The 20,233-nt window shown below is 37.3% G+C and overlaps 1 protein-coding gene across 1 annotated transcript in view; it reads left to right on the top strand.

Annotated features, from left to right (window-relative positions):
* ESR1 (estrogen receptor 1) overlaps positions 1-20,233 on the top strand; it is a 115,463-nt gene that overhangs the window by 52,628 nt on the left and 42,602 nt on the right. The window contains exon 4 of the mRNA XM_076333839.1: positions 9,280-9,615. Within this exon, the coding sequence (XP_076189954.1) occupies positions 9,280-9,615 (336 nt within the window). The remainder of the gene's footprint in view (positions 1-9,279; positions 9,616-20,233) is intronic.

The raw sequence follows: 20,233 nt of genomic DNA, 5'->3' as shown, positions 1-20,233 counted from the left end.
ACCAAAGTGGGTCTGGACTGAGTCCCAGAGCTCTTCTCCAGCAGTTTAGTAAATCCCTCCTGTATTAGGACATTTGAGAGAGGCTTTTGGATTTCTAGCCTCTTCGACTCTCACATCAGTTTCAGAAAGGTTCCCCTACTCCCCATATAAAGGGTTTCTGGCATAGAAAAATCTGGTTTCTTCCTTTGTGAACACTGGTGTAAAGGATTCGTGTGGCTTCTCTGCCATGGCCTGTTCTTCTCTGCACGCTCCTTTAATACTCTGATCATCAACTGGGCTATAGACTTTCTGGCTTTCTGAAGGATGCCTTCTTATTTATAATCTCTTTTACTTACCACATACATTTAGTCTTTTATTCTCAAGAAGGGTTTGTTTTACAAAGCACCAGATACTCCTTCTCTCTGGCAATTTTCAACATAATTCTGATGAGGTAGATCAGTCTTGAAGAGTAACAAAATTGTTTAGAAGAGAAGGTGTTTCCAAGCACTTTTGAAATACTCCTTTGACAAACTGACAAAATTATAGGCTGTTAATGCTGCAAGGCTGTGCGTGTATATAGAAGTGTCAAATGTCTCTTATCATCTGGGGTCTGCTGACGAGGAGCAGAACTGTGGACAAAGAGCCTCAGGTTCAAAGGTTGCTCCAGACTGGGAGGTTAGCTGGTAAACCATTTACTGATCACTGTTTCCAAAACCAGTCATAGATCCCTCTTTTTGTTGTCCTCTTAGAAAAAAAACAGAAGTCATTCCTTTTCATTCCTGCCATGACTTCTTTTCCCCCTCAGAGTGTGGCCACAAACTGTTCATTGCTACAGGGGGTTTCAGCACTGTTCCCACACCATCCTCACACTCGCTATCCCCACTCTGACTTTTTTCCTCCAATTTATTTATGAGCAAAATGTCTTAATTTTGTAATCCTGTTTAACCTAGATGTTGCAGCCTTTTCCTGTGCATAACGCTGTCCTTTCCCATAATGTTTCCACCAGCCCTGTTCTGAACCTGTTCCTCCTAGGAGCCGCAGCAGCTGTGTTGCTGAAATGGAAAGGAAGCAGTAAAAGGAAAAATCTGCATTACCAGGAAGCCACGAATAGAGAAGAAAATCTTCAAAGCTAAAAACTCATTTCTGAGCAAACAGTTTTTAAGTAGGAGCTTCTTCCCTGGGTTAAAAGTTACTTATTTTGCAGAATAGTTCCAGTAAGACATGAAACAACGCTGATACAAATGAAAAGCTATTGCTTACATGGTTGCTGCCTGGAAACTGAACTCTGGTTCTCCAGTTCTGGCACTTAGCTTGCCTTTATGTTTTGACTTCTCAAGTTTCCAAATCTACTTTGTTTCCACTAGTTTAAATGCTTGAAATGCCATCCGAATGTCTGTCAAGTACGAAGTGGAGGTTAATTTGTAGAGCACTGACTATTGCAAGGATTTGCAGAGTGCTGCCCATGTAGCATTAGTGGTACAGCTCAAAGTTATGTGCCAATGACTTCTGAGCAGTAATTGCATTCTTGTGCCCATGGCTGGGGCAGTGGCTGATGCCGTTATCACCATCTGAGTGAACTGAGTGAGGGACCTGTAGATGGCAGGGCACTGGTAGTAATGGAAAGATAGTGAACAGTAGTGAAACATTTTCCATGTCATTTATGGGGTTTCTAAGCAGTTGGGGACAAAAAAAAAAAAAAAAAAGCCAGGTATTGTGATAGAGGTTACTTTTGTCTATGACTTGAAATATTCTGACTAATTAATATTTAGTCCAACAGCATGCTGCTTCTCTGATGGTACATTGTCAAAAAGGGGGCACAGGATTTAACAGTTCATGGATTTGTTATTTCCCTGGACTTCCCCTCTAAACCTGATGTCTTCTGGTAACCTAAGGAAGTAGAGAATCTAAAATGCAATTGGAGTGAATATAAGTTTTCCTTGCAGCAGTAGAAAACTACTGTGCCGTCAAATTGTGACTATATGTAAACACTAATATTAAAACCATCTTCTGTTACTTTGTTAAAAAGCCTTTCTATTGTCACTGAATCACAATGTGGAAGCCAAGACTGTATCTATAGATAACCCGGTTGTTTGCATGCATCAGGGCTAGCACATGCTAAAAAAAGAAAACTTTTTGTGTGCCTAAAGTTTTGAATGGAAATGTTTGTTAAGTGATACACACATGCATACCAACGTGAGATGGGTAAGGTTTACCAATGGTGACTGAGGTGTTGCTTTTAATTTTCTTGCTTGCTCACTGTGTGATTTTAAGTCTTTGTACATTGATTTTAACGTTTTGGGTTTTTGAGAAGTTAAAACCATTAGGAATAAAAGAGCCCTGAGATCTTCAGGTGAAAGATATTAAAATGTGTTCTAATAACAAAGTACGTGAGATCTCACAGCTTTACCACGGTTACAACCTATGACCAGTTACATTTTTTTCTACTCATATGATGTTTATGATGATATATGTTATGACAACTACAGAAACTACTAAAAGCAGAATTTTATTGTAGATCAATGAAAAATGGTATGAATTTTACTGTAGATCATATTAAAAAAAAAGCCCCAAATAAACAATACGCCCCTAATCTGTGTTTCTATAAAGAGAGACAAGTGATTAGTTCTTTCTGTCAAGGCATTTCCCGTGAAAGAAGGTAAAGATTAGAAAGTTATTCTTTTAGTACTTTAAAAATCTGTAGTGCCATATAAACTCAGCAAGTGCGAGGAAAGGATGCGGTTAAAATTTTTGGAGGGAAAAGACACATGGATATACTGACTGCTATATCCTAAAGCAAGTCTTTTACGAAGATAGACTTATTTGTTTCATTGCATAAAAAGAAAATATAATACCGTGTCTTCCTTCTGAAACAAGAAAGATACACCGGGAAAAAAAGATATTAGCAATTAACCTGAATGGAGTACATCACCTCTGCAAGTGATGAAAAATTATGCGAGCAGCGATTAGAATTACTTCCCAATCCAGTAATTATGTCCTGGTTATTAAATATATCCTAGAAGCATTAATTAATCCCATTCCCCACATCAGCTCAGTTGTCTTCCCCCCTTCAGATCTCTATCAATTCCCTTTCTAGCTGTTTCAGTTTTCTTTCTATATGTTCTGCTTTTCCTGTGAATTCTTAGGTGTTACAGCCCCATCTTCCAGGGCTACAAGGAGAAGCGGCAGAGCAGTTCCTTGAAAGCTGAGTGCTAAAATAATGAAGAGCAGCAAAGAAAAGTTTGTCTTCTTCCCCCCCCTTCTCCTGCAAATATCAGCTCCTGAGGTGGAGTGAGAGCTCTCACCAGTCATCTTTCTTTTCCCAAATATTCCTTCAGGAGGCAAACCAAAATCTTACTTAATTATACGTGTAGAAAGCGTACGTAATAACAGGTAAAATTCTTTGTTTATAAAATGTGAAATAAAACCTCTTATTTCCCATAGACGTTATATAGCAGTTTCTAGGATAAAATACTGTCTCTTCCCACTGTATGGACCTGGAATTCTGAAGTCAAATGTACCACCGCTTCTGGTTGCACAGCATGTGCTTCCTGCACCCATCTTGGAGAGATTGCTGTGCTTTTGCACGTTTATTGACAGTTAAAAAAAGAAATTGCTTCAGAAGTGAATATATTTTTATGGTCCGGCTACACAATGATAATGAACTTCTGGCTATCTTGAAAGAAGGTGGTGATTTTAAATTATCTTAGTTTCACGTTGCTGTAAGGTTCTTCTAAGACAAACAGCATCGGACTAAGCCAGTTTTACTGAATGGGATATTCTGAGAAAAATACCACAGCTTCCACATCCTTATCACTTATCGCAAGGCAAGAGATATTGTTCCTGCCTAAATTCACAATTTGTGTAATTGCATTCTGCCCACTTACATCTTTCTATAAAATAAAATAGTTATGTCCTTTCCCAAACTAGAACAGTGTTGTCAGGTGACTTGTGTGTGTCACGCAGTGACAGCTACAATTAAATTGATGGAAAATCAATTTCTGGGTATGATATGTACAGTCATGTTGTATATTAATAAAGTATATTAATGGTTGATTAAAGTTGTAAAATGAAATTCTCAAATGTTGGAAAATACAGAAATTATCGGTGTGACCTAAATTGAACCACCTTATGGTATGATCTTATTAGTATCCTTTGCTCTCTAGAAAATTGGAAAACTTTGTTTCTGTTGCCACTGTTAAATATGTATCATGATACTAGTAACGGATTTTGCAGATTGTTTGCAAGGTGAAGCACAGAGATGTATTTGAAACAAAAAGAAAGTCCAAAGTTTTTTAGGTTGTGGACATGGCTCAGGGCTGATGTCTCACCTTTTCTGAGGTGATCCAGGAGATCGTAGATCAAGGAGAGTTTGTGTTCGTGAGGCTGGGCTCCACATGTAAAGTGCCTGGAGCCTTCTCAATGATTGATGCCCACTGATACAGATAGTCAAAAAATGATTTGCTGAAAATCTGTATACTAAAACGCAGTTAGAGGACTAGACCTCTGTAGACTTTTGGGGTAGGTTTCATTCCAAAAATATTGGGCAATGGGGTTTTTCTTCTGCATCTGCAGGTAAATAAGATAAGGTTAAACATGCAATTCATCTGAGAGTTTTAACCTTCAAAGAAAGGTACAATTTGTAGAAAATAACCGTATCGTAGTTTTTGCTTGCAGCTATTGGAAAGCTGTTCAGAACTCTAGCAAAACTGAAATGGAGCATGAAGAGATGGGTTAATAAATAGGCTGCAAGTGAATAGGCTTTACAATGACAGGGAGATGCAGTCTCCGTATTAATACCCACCCCTCGTGTGAACAAGCAGAGTGAAGGTTGTGCATATGGGGGAAAGAGAAGATGAAGGTCTTTTGCGTTTTTTGTATCACGTTAACGAAAATAGCACAATAAGTATTCCAGATAGCAGGTGGGTGTTGCAAACAAGACAAAAAGCAAGAGCTGTTGTGTTTAGGATTTCCAGAATAGTGAACAATAGGAAGGACATAAAAATATCTTGGCTGTTTCAGTTTTACCAAATAACCAGGTTTTTTTCAGCCTTAGTGCCAAGAAAAGTTTATTGGGTTTTATCAAATCTGTTCCTATTTTTTGCAAACAATAACCGTTCTTTACTTGACAAATATTCCTACAAAATTTCTAATAATAAAGAAATTGAAGGATATTATATAAAGCAGTTCATAGGAAATATATTTAAGTAGAACAGAATTTGAGATTATACATATATCTTTAAATCTAAAATGCATACTTCTATGCTTCACACAGAGCGAAGCAAATTTTATTCTATTTGTTCTCCTCCTCTTCTTCCTCTAAATATTCTTGAATATTTTATATAATACTGAAGATACAAAGGTGGAGTTTTGCTCTTAGGAGTAGGTAGGAAGAAGCTGGCTGTTGGATGGCTGAGATTCAATATTAATCCAAAACATTCCTAATTCAGGATTTTTTTTTAATAATCTGGAATTTATTTTTTGCTTTGTTTTAATCACATGTTAGAAAACACTAGTGAAGTGTTTCATTTGGCTAACATTGCCTCCACGGTCCATATGCGATTTTATTGCTGATCAAGTTCTACTGACTGGTGTGTATACTCAGCAGTTTTGAAACCTGCCTCCATACCTAAAAGGCTGACTGAATTTACATATGAAGCTTTATTAAACTGCCTTTGAACATCTTGGCTCCTGTAGCTTTAAAACTTAAGTGGAAATTGTTTTAGAGCTTTTGCAAGTTACATAGTACTTCCATTTTTGGTAGAATATTGTTTTTCATAACATTTGGCAATTCAGGTTCCTTTATTGGCTGAACTGTGGAATCAAAATTAATGCATTCATATATTTAAAAAAACCTTACAGGATCATTGCACTTTTGGCAATGAAATTGTAGCTTGATAGAGTTGTCTGTTTTGGAATTAGTGACTGTGCATCACTATTATCTCTTTTTAACAGAGATAAAATTTGATTAAGCTGAAGGAGATTTGGAGGCACTTGCATTTTTCAGAGAGATACTCACTCCTATTTGGTCCAAGAAAATGAATAATAAAATCACTATGTTGCTTGTCCATCTAGGGGTTAGGTGAAGAGTTAGGAGTAATTTCTATAAATCTCTGATGAGAATGATGCTTATAGAGATTCAAAGACCTTTCTGTCTTTGATCATAAAAGCCGCTGATGTGATGCAGAAGGAATGCGTACTCTTACTGACTTTTTTTTCAGATCCGGTCTCCACAAAATCCAGTGTAGGCTTACTGTGGTTGGTTGGTTTGTTGTTTTTTTTAAATCCTGAAGTAAAAATGTAAAAATAAATTTGTGTGGGGCATCTCCTCCAAACTGGTTATGTTCAACTTTGCTCAATGCACCACTTTTTTTCAAGGTGAAGAAAAGCCAGCGGGAAGCTTGCAGATGAATTAAAAATGAAACTATTGTTTTTATTTAGGATCTAGTTGATTTGTAAGCAGCTACAATGTGCTTACATTTGCCACCTTCCCTCTGTTATGTCAAATTCTCATCACATCCTTGTTTTACTTAACAAGGCAGGCCTGGAATAAGTAAAAAGCAAACCCCCAAAAAATCCTTTCTGATCTTCCAGTAATCTATGCCATGGAGACTTAAGCCAAAGGTGCCCTATTTGTGTTTATTAACCCTTAATGGATTCTTTTCTCCATCAAATTTGGCCTACAGCTTTCTAACATATACTGACCTCTAATTTATTCACACTTTCAGCTTTGTTTCTGCATGGTGTGAAAGAGAACCTCTTGTTTGTGCTGAACCTTGCATGGGGTAGTTTCATTTGATACCGTCTTGTACTAGAAGAGAAGCGTCAGTGTTCGTACCTTATTCATCTTCTTGCTACTCCTGATGTTGTAGTCTTGTGTCTGACTTGCAGGCCAAGCAGACTAGTCAATTTAGCTGTTTCTTGCACCAAACTTGTTTCACACTTTGGATCATCTTACTTGTCTTTCTCTTATCCCTTTTTCATTTCTTTTGTATCTCTTTTTAAAATGGGAAGAACAGAACTGCACACAGTGTTCATTGTAGTGTGCCTCATGAGTTAATAAAATCTGTGATTTATGAAGATGCGCTGTCCTCCCTTCCTCTCCTCGTAATTTCTAGCCTTCTATTTACTTTCTAAACTAACTTATCTGATGTTTTTATAGTATTATTCTAACCCCAAGATCTTGTTTCTGAATTGTGTCAGTTCTGAGTCCATCTTTCTATGAGTATGTCGAACAGTACAGGCCCCAAGGATACTTTTAACTCTTCAAAAGGAAATTGCTAGATGAGCAGCTGTAGAATTTGGGATGTGAGAAAGTTAACAAATGCTTTAGTGTGCATGAACCATGTTTATGGTTTGGTTCACATGTTTATGTCTGCATGTTTCACAGGGCAATTTTAATTCAAAAACATTATGTTGATATAAAGCATACAACAAAAATATCTGTTACAGATAGAGAGCGTGCATGCTATTGAGTATTGCAATGAAGTAAGCTACCAATGAGAATAACTCTAGGATGACGTTTTGCCAAAATAAGTCGTGCATTTTTTCTTAATAGCAAGAATCTCCCCCTCCTCTCCTAAATAGAAACAGTTTAGTGGTAGGGAAAATTGGTATTGCTGAATGAAAAATGGGAGCAGCAGTGCACTTGAGACTTCTGGCTTACAAATAGTTTAATGAATGGGAAAATGTAGAGAGGTTAAGTAGTAGGAGTGATGAAAGATTTATTGAACTCGCTTTATCTGGAAAGATTAATAGAATAGAATCAGGAGGCCTACTAGATTTTGAATGAATTAGATGTAAAGTGCTTAATCTTCAAGGACTAATTCAGTGAAAATATCACCATATTCAAAGAAAGAGGCAAACATATCTGAAGATCTTCTCTGTTCCTTTGACATTGGGAAAGGACACCTGTTGATATGATCCAACATTTCTATGAAGGAATACTGGATGTGAGATGAAGATGTTGCTAACAAAGACTGGGAATCTAAAGGTTTAGATTTCTGTGGTGTGAAAAAAGCTGAGCAAAGATTGCTTCCCACTCCCCCACCCATCAGAAAGACCTGTATTGATCGCTTGCAAGTGCCAGCAGTTCTCAAAGCTAGTTTTTTGGTTTTTGTTTTTTTTTTTTTTAAATTGTTCTCTCTTGTCTGTTTCTTGAATAGTTTGCCTCCACCTTCTCTATAGATACTTCTTCGTCTTTTGATTTTCAAACTGGGACTAGTGCTGCTTTTCCATATTGCGTGAGAACTCCAGAATAAGCCCCATCATAAGCTGCCTTCTCCTCATAGCTCAATTCCTTGTGTGCTTTCCTTATTACTTGCTTGTCCCTCGCCCCCATTTGATGATTGATTTAAGTTTTTAACTGAGCCTGAAAATGCCTGTGCCTCCTCCACTCAGAGCCAGACTTAATCTTCCCTTTATGGTTGGAGTCCACGTGGGCTTTATCATTATATTTTTCTTGTAAACTTTCCACAAAGGGAGACTTTGTTCCACTGGAAGGTCTTATGTTGTTGTTCTAATTGGTATAGCTGACTTGATAATATCCCAAGGTTCAGGGTCATACAGTGCTAATAAGCACATTGCAGAAATGTGCAGTAATGACAAAGATGGTTTCTGTTGCAGTTATTACAGCCTTTTGACAGTAGGTCTCCCACATTAGATTCTGAGGTTGTAATTATCTTTCCTTTTCTCACTCCTGTTTATCTACCTATACGGCATTCTTTATTGCTGTATAAGCTCATCTTATAATGGGAACTTTTTTGGATGGTTTTTATGTAATTATGAAGATCACAGGCTCAGTAATAGTATGACGTTTAATTAAAATAATTGGTGAACTTGAGCAAAACTTTCTTCACTAGTTTTTGAGAGCTACTTCTGTGATCCATCTGGCGCACCCAGATCATTAAGTTATCATTGATCATTTATAGAATAGTTGTCTGCTGGGGGTTGGGACATACTTTGACGTTTGTGCTGCAAATAAATATTTATTTATTCCCAATTACTGACACCCTTTTGTGGGGCTAAGGCAGCTATACAGTGTCACTAGTCTAGAGTCCTGTGTAAGCCCAGCTGATCTGAATTTTAGGAAGGAGTGCACTATTCCTGACACTACTTTTTAAAATAGTTTTTCTCTCCAACTACTGATGTAAGATTCCATAAATAGGAAGAAGTCTTCAGAAAATAAACCAAGAGTTAATGCTACCTGGGTCTATCAACAGCAGCTGCTGATTGGCTGAAGCCATGTGTATGCAATACATATGTTCAAGGTAAGGAGTTCATTATGTTCTTGTGTGTCTCTAGGAATCCGGAAAGACCGCAGAGGTGGGCGAATGATGAAACAAAAACGTCAAAGAGAGGAGCAGGATTCCAGGAACGGGGAGGCTTCTTCTACAGAGCTGCGAGCTCCCACCCTTTGGACAAGTCCACTGGTGGTTAAACATAACAAGAAGAACAGTCCAGCCCTGTCCCTGACGGCAGAACAGATGGTCAGTGCCTTGCTGGAAGCTGAGCCACCCATAGTTTATTCTGAATATGACCCGAACAGACCATTCAATGAAGCCTCTATGATGACCCTGTTGACGAACCTTGCAGACAGAGAATTAGTGCACATGATCAACTGGGCAAAGAGAGTTCCAGGTAAGGGAAAAAAGCCCCAGTGGACTATAAAAGCCTCTACATAACAAACCAATAGAAAAAAGACATACCGGTTTTCACACTACATGTTCTAATTTCATGCAAATTTTCCACTTAAGTATAAATACATGAAAAATCACAAATTTTATATTGGTTGATAAAAACCTATAGCACAATGTAAGTGACTTTTGAAGAAAGATTTGTTTAAGAAAAAATATTTCCCCACACTATAGATGTTGGACAGTTTTTTGATTGCAAATCCTTTTTTTGGGTAAAACCCAGCAAAATTAAAGGTAAAAACAGATTACTAAAAGCCAAATCTAAATTTGATCTAATCAAACTATATTAATTATTTTGATTCCTTTTGAAAAATGGGTTACTCTCATGTCTGTAATGTAAGTCATAAATTCAGCATCACTACTGAGCCCATAAGTATTAGTATTATTTATTTATTTGCCAGTTTATCTTTTTGACCATAAATTACAGATCTTCCATGAATTTTGGGTTTGAAAAACAGAGCCAGAATAGCAATTTTTATATGAAATTTTTTTCCTACTGGAACTAGATGTCTTTATTACTTTCGTCCATCATGGTTGCTGAGCTGTGACTCCTCTTTTTCTGGAAGGGAATTACAGAATTGTGGGAAGTATGTAACATTTTTGGTTGAACGTATGTTACACGTTCATTCATGTGGTTTAATTAATTTATATCAATGAAATGAGAGAGTAGTTTTGTAATTAAAGTTCATCACCTTTTAAAATTTCAGTCTACAAGACTACTTTTCATAAGTTAACATTTAAATGTTTATTAGAAATTTATTGTACATGCTGTACTTTTAGCTTTGTAAAAATACTGGCATATATGGTAATTTATACTTTATAATTCACTGGGATTCTGATCTCTTAAATTTTTACTGTAGCCATTTATTTAATTAAAATTATGTAGCTGCTTTATGAAGGGATGTTAGAGAACACTACCACAGCTCTCACTCACATAGTGCATTACCTCAACAGCATTACACCCGGGTTATGCCATTTTTCTGTTTTCCTTCATTTAAACTTGGCAAGACTCTTCCTGGTAAATCAATAACCCATAAAATCTGAGTCTTTTCCAGTCCTCATGGGTTCACATTTTACCACTTTTCACATGTCACTTTGTGGGCTCCAGGTATGATCAATGAGAACCTGTGTGTGTTTCATTTCTCATCGTATCTTATAAGAAATCACCTGAGAATTTTATTCTTGACAAAGTCACAGTGGTTAAGGCCTGATCCACAGTCTGTTCAAGTCAAGGGTGGGTTCTCCTGTTAATTTATGTATGCTTTGGATCATGCCTTCACAAAATGCTTTTGAAAAATGAACATAAGTCTATAGTGTTAAACCTATTCATTATCAAAACAGCTAAATTCAAATTACTTTTCTACTGATTTTAGAGATATAATTAGTCTAAGTCTGTTAAAAACCATTCATTTACATTCAACATGAATATACCACATTCTAAATTCATTATGTTGTCCAACTGGAAACATTTGTCTTCTATGACATTTGATTTTGATAGTTAATGTAATTAATGAAAATGTGTTTTGATACAAAGCAACACTGTTAGGGAACTCAGATCTGTTTTTTATTTGGAAATCTCTCTAAAACTGCTTGTCACAAGACGATTACATCTGGTGAAGATCAAAAAACTGCCTGGTTTACCAAATATATCCTTTATTTCCTCAGCAAGCTTCTGAAATTGGAAAATCAAATGTATAAGGTTATCAACTATTTGTGTATATCCAATTTATGTTTAAATAAATGTGTCTGTTAATTGCCAAAATAGCTCCTAAGGAGAAACTAAGTCAAATGACTCTATGTATATGCATTAATAAGTACTCTAACAGGTGAGGTTTGATATAAAACTGGTGAACTTTTGTTAAAAAAAACCCAAAATCCCTTCCCAGTCATAGTTTGATCTTTTAGGCACTGTACAAACCATCATACCAAAGGAAAGTCCTAAAGCGAGCGAGAGAGAATATGAATAGTTTGGGTAATCTGAAAATGCTGGACACCTAGCTGGTTCTTGGTGTTGTGGCTTGGAGGACAGTGTGCATGACCAAAAGCAGAAATTAAAGTATTTTAGAAAGTTGATTTAAAACAATTCAGGCCCAATTGTTTACCTACCTCTAAAATTGGTAGGTAATTTTGGAGCTAGGTGCTTAAATCTTTTTTTTTTTTTTGATCTCTCATCTGGTCCCTAGAAAACGTTGAGTGTTATTAGTTGCCGATATTAAATCTTAGAAGTACTGATCACCTTTCAAAGATCTTTGCTCAGACTGTTTGCCTAAGTTTTCTTCTGCTGGAATGTACTGGCAATAAATGTACATTAAGAGAAATGTGTCAGGCAATATAAGTCACATTTTCACCTCCACAGTATGTTGCCCTTGAATACTCCATTATTACTAGCAATTATGCAATACTGCTTAATTAGAGAGGATTTTCATATGCTTTATGCATAAACAGAGGAACTGAATAACTTTTTTGTGTTAGGTGAAGTATTTTGTGCAATAGCATTGTGTGATTCCACTCAGTTACTTTCTCAGCTAATTTAGTAAGGTTTCAAGCTTCGGAATCAAGGGTAAAAACATCTTTTTCTAAAAAGCGAATGTGCTTTTTACCAGTAGAAAAAAACAGTTCCAGGAAACAGCCTCTCCTGTGCACAACTCTCGAGCCTTGGAAGCATTGCACAAGTTCATTTAGCTAAATGCAGGCACTTAGCTGACAGAAAGCAAGGAGCAAAGTCAGTATGAGTGGCTGCGTTGAAAGCGTATTTGTTGAGGAAGGAAGAAATTGATATTAACAGAGCAGAAATGCAATGAAGATACAGCTTCCAAATAAGTGTAAGGACTTTCAGGGACATGTTTGGAGTTTATTTTGCTGTGTAGGCTTTAAAGAAGAGGGAGTGTGTCAAAGCAACTAGTAAAGACATTGTTTTGGTCAGCCAGTCTTTTTGATGATATAAATAAGTAGGCATGGAAGAAGAAACAGCTAATTAGAAGATGTGCTGGATAGAAATGAATCTATTCTACAAAAAGGATTAATGAAAATTAATTTATGATGGACTGTGTAGTATAATGTAGGCAGAGATCTGTTACAAAGACATGCCGAGGACAATCTCCAAAATGAGGTATCCTAGCAGACATGCCCTGATTGGGAAGGTGAGAACTGGTCTAAATCTTTATTGCAACTTGTTCAGCATTAGTTCAAACTTGCTTAAATTGACTCTGCAATCTTGGTGGTGTTAACAAATTGCTGGGGAAAAGAGAACTTGTGGCAGCTTCTTGTGCATAACCTTAAAAAATGATCTTCAATATTTAAGTATAACGTGATTGTTAACTGAGGTCATAACAAAATTCTCCCATGACAATGCAATTCATAATATGCCAAGTGCATAAAAGCTTGTTTTAATTTTCCTTCGAAACCTTGGCCACTGAGACAAGTGGGTTTGCCAGATTACATGAACAAAAATCTTGTACAGTGTCCTATGACATATACAAAAAATTCAGGATGCCCCACAGGACTTGCTCTTTACATGGCCTAATGGGGATTTTGGCTTAAGTCCTCCCAGATGGCCTCTGTAAGACACCAGTGGTGCCTTCTGATTACCCCAGCCAGCTGGAATAGCAAGCAGCTGCACATAAGGCGGGTGCAAACAGATTGTGATGGGCTAGACTTTACATACACATGTAAACTGAGCCTTTTACCATTTAATTGGGACAAATCACTAAAAATCACATGTAGGCAAGGTACCAGTGTAGATGAACAAATGTTCTGCTCATTTCTGAATCACTTATTCCTGAAAGATAGGGCTTTCTATTTTCTTCTTGGTTTACATAACATCTTGGGGATATAGTACCGCCTTCAGTCTTATAGAATGAGTTTTTTTAGTTTAGTGAGTTTTCATCATGGTCTTTGATGTAATGAGCAAAACCATTACTTTGTTTTTCTGCAGAAATGCTGATATGTCAAAGGAATTAACTTACTGTATTTCATTACTCACTGTGTATATCATTTAATATCTATATTTGGAGTACTGTATTCTCTAAAGGAAGCTGGTATTTTCAATGTAATTGTCAATAATTTTTTTGTGCAGAAGCTCTTAGGATGGTAAGAGATATTACGAGCTTATACAGTGAGCTCATGGTAAAAAGTGTAGCTTTAAGGAAATTTTGTTGCAAGGGTGAAATCTTTGGCACTGCTGCTATAAACTTGTATAACTATTTACTACAAGTACAGTAGCTGTACAACTTAATAGCCCTAAAATGGTACGCTGGGCATACAAGCTTTGAAGTTTTGAGATGATTCACGGTGCTGTACTTATTTTATGGCTTCATGAACCGAGGAGATAAACATTTTGGCACTGATTTTTTTATTTCAAAGCCACAGAAGTTGCTATTTTCTTAAGATATTGTTTTCCTATTTGACCTTCTAAACTGCTCTGTTTGTTAAATTAGGAACAGTGTGTAAAGAGGCCAACAATAGCCACAATTTTACACTGCACTTCAGTGACACCAAACCTTGGAAAAAAAAAAAGTCAGCTTGCAGTGGAAGGAAAGAAGTCTTATACAAGAGTAGTGTGTGTTAATAACCCTTTAGGTGCAGGACAGTTTTTAGAGCTTCTAAGTGTAGTGATCCTCCCGGCAATAACTTATACTTAGCTTAAAAAAAGGAATGGCTTGCAATTCCTGTATTAATTTTTAACAAACCTTCCAAAATATCTGCTTTATAGTTTCTTCTCATTTGACTAGTGGGCTTGCTGTGGAGGTTTGTAAAATGTTATTAAAAAAACCACCCCTCTGCTTGTCTGTTTAATCTGTTGAAGTGATACCCTAACTGCTCCCCTGACTTCATAGGGGAAAAACAGAGGGAGCAAATAGATCTGTAAGCAGAAGAGAAATGATAACAAGCATCTGGATCTTGCTTTAAGGCCGCTTTTTGCTAATTTAATTTCTGTGAAGTTTCAATTTATTACCATGAATGTAAGAGATAAGAATCAGTCCTTATAGTGGAATAAGGTAATCACTTACCATTTGAATTTGAACATCAGACTGAGAGGTATCATGCAATAGCATGATTATGCAGGGCAGCAGAATTAAAATTGTTGAGGATGAAATAAAAGCTTTCCATCCCTGTGTTTTCTTAGTCTGGGAAGCATCTTTAGTCTTTCATGTCTATATTGTGTAAAATCAAACACCCCCCCCTTTCCATCCTCCTCCCCCAGCTTCTGGGTGCTGTATGAGACAAACCCACTCTTGCCAGTAGCTTTTATTTTTATTATCTATACAATTATCTTTTAGTGCTTTTGAAACACAATGAGGTGTATTTCCTCCTGTAGAGAAATTTAAATGAGAGAAAAGGACAAGACCATGTGACACAATGGTTTGCCTGTGAGAGACCAAGGGGAAGACGCTGATTCTGAAGCACAGGAAGAACGTCTGACAGAGTTATATACACCGGGAGCTTGTGTCAGACAGGGAAAAGCCAAAGCCGAGAAGGAACAGTACAGCAGAAGTGCTTGGAAAGGAACATAAACTTTGCTGCAGGTATCTATGGGAACAAAAATACAGGCAGTGCTTTCACTAGCTGAAGACAGGAAGAAAATGATAGCAGGAGAAAAAAGGATCAGGGTCTGAACAACAGCTGCGATACTGGAAATTTAAGAGGTATCCTAATGCAATGGTTTTCAAACTATAGGGAGTCCCTAGAGTTAGGGATATAGAAGGGGAGATAAATGCATCAGGACTAGGGTTAGCAAGCTGACCAGCATCAAGGAGACTCCACCTGGGAGAAAAAGTAGAGAGCACAGGCAAGAGGACCTGAGGAAGAAGATACTGTGAATCAGTCAGATGAGCCAAGAGTAAGTTCAGCAGCTCAGTCCTGGGCCTCTTACTCATTCCTAGGGCTCCTGCTGGAGGACAGTAATTTGTTCAGGGGCTTTTTGAAGCGGAAGGGTCTGGTTGTTGCCTCTTCCCCCTGCCACAGGAAGAGCCTTGGAATGTTGTCTACTCACTATCCCTGACCTGTTTCTTCTTCCAAGCCATAGTCTTTGAGCTTCACGCCCCACTCTTTCCCCAGGAGTTTCCTGGCAGTGAGGATTACAAGAATATATTCAAACTGGGTCACTTCATTTGCATAAATTTTCAATCAAGGGAAACAGAGCTAGGAAAGGAAAAGTAGTTAGAGAACCACTTTGAATCTTTAGAGAACCTTTGAGTGAGCTCAGACGTATATCCTTGAGGGTTTTCTAATACATATCTTGCAACATTGCATAATTTTTTTGTTTATTTTTACTAGTTTTTTTTATGAACTCCTAAAGCTAATTCTGTAGCTTTCCAGATTTTATTTCTTTGTCCAGAAGAAGAAAGCAATTCTGAAGAATAAGTCAGGTGTTGATGCCATTTTGCGGGTGCATCTGCTTGTATCCCTTTTAGCAACATTCTGTGGCCACAATTAAAAGCTCTACTTCATATGTGAGGTGATAATTTCATTCAAAAGCATGATAAATGTCAGTAATTCTTTCTAATATTACAAAAATCCAATGTTAGAGTAATTCATAGAGAGTGCTATACTGTCCTCTCATTTACAGAGGTAGTTACTTTGCCCAGAGAGGTGACTGCCAGAAGCTATTGAATCAAGCATGTTATCTAACCTTCTAGCCTCCTCGAATTTAGGAAAGCTGTAATAAGATACAAGTTTATAAACAAATATAGAATGAAAGTGACTGTCTTTTGCTTATGTTGCATAACTGTAGTTGTTCTCTGTGCACAGGACCAAAAAATGGCTCTGGCCTTTCTTTTAAGTAAATGAGTTTCTGTTAACATGGAGGTGAATGTGTGTAACATACTGTGAAAAATCACTTTTTTTTTTTCCAGATAAAGTGTGTTTCGTATCTTTAGAAAAAAGGAAATACAGCTAACAACATTCTTCATAACATTTGTCCAATAAATCAATAGCAGTTGGAACCCCAGTATTTCTTTTTAAATGTTATAATGTTTGTTTTCCCAGAGATGTCTTAGTTCCCTTCTTTGTTTGTGGAGGTGAATAGTTTGAAAAACAATTAATACAGGCATCCAAAGCCATCCATTTATTAGCTCAGCACAGTAATTATGTTCTACTCTAGGTGATTTTCAGCCTTCTTTAGAGTGGTGAACCTCAAATACATCTCTCCATCTAAATATCCCTGAACGGAGTATGTGCTGAAATTTAAATCTGAAGACAAACTTAGCCAGTAAATCTCTGTTTCTACAAGTATGCACATATCCAGATACATTTATTAAGATTATGGTACTACTCCACATATGTAAAGTTCCTTATGTACACAGTGGTTTTAAAATCAAGACCCGAAGTGCTATTACAAGGCCGACTCTGTTCAGAACTTTCCAGAGTAAGAAATACTTGAATTCCAAAGTTTTGAATTTTGGGGCTTCCCAACAAGCTGTCTCCAAGAACAAATATCTTCAGTAACCAAAACTGTCTTACTGTAAGTAATCTTGTTTACCTGTTTGTCATATAGTGGCAGATGAGAAATAACACCCAACAGGTAAGAAGGAGGTGCCATTCTTTTAACAAACACTGCTTACATATTGGAGCTCATCGGGCATTCAATAACATACAAGTTCATTTGATAATACATGTTTGAAGATGAAATTGTATTGGTCTTGGCAAACAAAGAGGCAAAAATGAGCATCCACAGTAATAATTTTTATATTTTTAGCCAAAACTTAAGGAAATTAAATACTTAAAATGTAATATTTTATTTCTAAAAGAAATGATCCTTTTATAAAAACATTTCCTGCTATTTTTCTTTAGCTGATAAGTAATTTACACTCTTGGATGAACATATCTGTCTTAGAGTCTTCAGCTATGCTGAACCCTGGAGCTTTCCAAGAAACGCTCGTTAATTTCCACTCTAAGTAAACAGTAAGTAATGATCCCTCCTGATTTATTTATTTCTTAAAATAATTTACAAAAAGAATATGCGATTGTTGGAAAGCACTGATGCGGTATGTATGTGCATGTGCACATATCCATTGTTCCCTGTTCACATAATTCACATAAATTGGCCCTTTTTACTTGATGCTTAATAACTTCAGCCTAATTCTTTTAGTTTCTCTCCAGTACTACATCTCTGAGGACAATCAGCTGTAATTCCAGTTTAGAGGTTGTTTTAATATCATCTGTATTAGTTTTCTGTTCAAGTGAGTCATTCACTAAAATCTCATATTAGATGTATAGGAGTTTTTAAGATACATAGAAATAATTAGGAAAGATTTATTGCAGACGACTTCTGGATAGGCTCTTACCCTGTCTGTATCACTGTGATGGTGCATTATATGACACATCTGTTACGCAGCTCATTTATTTTCTTTGATTATCTCTCCAGGAAATGAACTATGTGTGTAAAGAGTATGTTGTTTTGTCTGCGTGTTAGTTATGGACTGCTGTGAATTTAAGCTAGTGAAAGCAAGTTAAAGCATATCCCACAGTGGAATGGGGAATGAGAAATCTGCGATTGCCTTGTTCCTCCAGGAGTTTGTTCTCAGCTAAGAGTGGCCGTAAGAAAATATTGTGTTCTCTCTTCCTTATGGGAAGTTCTGTTCCTTCTAAGAAACGTAGCTGTCCATCATGGTCCTCAGCAAAGTGACGGAGATGAATTATTTATCACTGCAGTTAGACTCTGGGTCTAAACCTAAAGCTTCCTAAGCCTCTTGAAAAGAGGAGCCCTGCTAACAGGACGGAGGAATCAAGATCTTGACTTTGCCTGTGTCCTGCGCCCTTTCCCCACCCGACAGGGGCACTGCTCAGGATGTCGGGGGGTACCCAGCAATTCTCCCGGGTATCTGGTATTCTTTGTGAGCGGGCTGACCTCAGAAAAAGAAAATGCATGTTGGCAGAAATTTCAGTGATTTTTGTCTCTGCAGCTTGAGATTTTTGGTTTGGAGTTTTTTCAGTTAATCCACTAGGAAGTGATGAGACCCAGAATCAAGGTTAATATATGGACAAGGGGAAAAGTACTGTTCAATATCTCACTTAGACTCTAGGCAAAATGTGTTCCCTGTTAAATTACGTTCTGGAGTGTTTGAGGTGATTTAGAAAATTAAAATTCAAGAAATCTCATTTTACTTGATTCACAAAGATAGGGAATGTGGCATACTAGGTTAATTAGAAATTTTGCAGAGAATATTAAATCTTATCAATAGCCTAATAATGAAGCATCTTCTGCAACAGCTGCTGTCCCTCAGAAAACATGGCTGCAAATAGGCAAGTGGCTATATGGGCTGCTGGCAAGTAAGCCAAGTGTTTACTGAAACATTGAACGGTCTCTAACTGCGTATGTTCATTATATTAGAAACAGCTAACCAGAATGAAGCTAACATTGTAATATTGCCATACTAATATAAATGAATATAATAGTATTGCATATCTGACCTATTTCAGAAATCTCCTTTGTTTGTTACAAAGGTAGTATTTCTTATGAGTTTCACATACGTTTGTAGGACGTACTTTGTGGCATTGTAGTTTCACAAGTATTTCTTTCGGTTGCAACGCCGGCTAGAGCGGTTCCTACCTTTCTGCTTCTCCCTGGGGTGGGGGCGGCTGTGCAAGTAGCAGGATTGATCTGGGTTAAAAATAAACCTTTTGTGTGTGTGTGTTTTGGGTTGCCTGTAACTTGTGTCAGTTCCCCAGTCCAGTTCACCGCAAAATAGTTGAGCCGGTTGAAATGTGAGGTGACAGTACACAGGGAATGAACAGGCAAGTATTAATATGAGGGTGCTAGAAAGAAATACCTGTACTGTCAATAGTAACATACAGCTCTAACTCAAGCCTTTCTCTAATTTAATTTCTCTTTATTTCTACTTCAACAGAGAGGTCTTTTCCAATCTCTCCTGTACAAAAGGCAAGAATCTTCCAGTTACTGGCACCTTTTACAGCCTTTATCCTCTTTGCTGAAGTAGATGTTGTATAGCTTCTACTTTGCATATTTCTGCTTGATCTGTAATATGTTCTGAAATGCTGTGCCAGAGCTGTAAGGGGTTGGAGAGTCAAAGGGAAGAGGAAGCATGGTGATTTCCCCCTCACTCAAGATGCATCCTAGTTCATAGTTTGCTTCCATCCCTGGGGTACAAGAGACTTTACTTCCCAGGAGGCAAAGGCAGGCTGTTCATTTACCTGTGCTATTCGGAAGATAGAGGAACCCTGGGGCTCTCTTTTTGCTGAGTTACCTTGTGGCTGGTTGCCTATCCTAGTGCATATTTTTCGGAAGTCGTTCTTCTGTCTTTGTCTTCCAGGAAGGGAGCAAATTCTTCTGGAAGTTCTTTGGGACAAGTTTTCACTGTACAGGTAGTAAATAGTGACCTGAAGCAACAGAAGCATGTGGCAGACTTTTTGGAATCAGCAGCTGATTTTTATTCTTCTTCTGCAGGGTGGGATTTTGCAAGGTCTGTGGAAAAGGAAAGCTCTAGTATATTTTATTCAGTGATGGTGGAATTAACCACTGGTATTAATCGGTTAATGTCTCACACATTTTAAAAGCAGTATACATAGGTGGGTTCTCAGCTGACAAAGAAGAGCTGCCCATG

Source organism: Aptenodytes patagonicus, chromosome 3 (genome assembly GCF_965638725.1).
Source record: "Aptenodytes patagonicus chromosome 3, bAptPat1.pri.cur, whole genome shotgun sequence".
NCBI classification, from domain to species: domain Eukaryota; kingdom Metazoa; phylum Chordata; class Aves; order Sphenisciformes; family Spheniscidae; genus Aptenodytes; species Aptenodytes patagonicus.
This window is presented reverse-complemented; position numbering and strand designations above follow the sequence as displayed.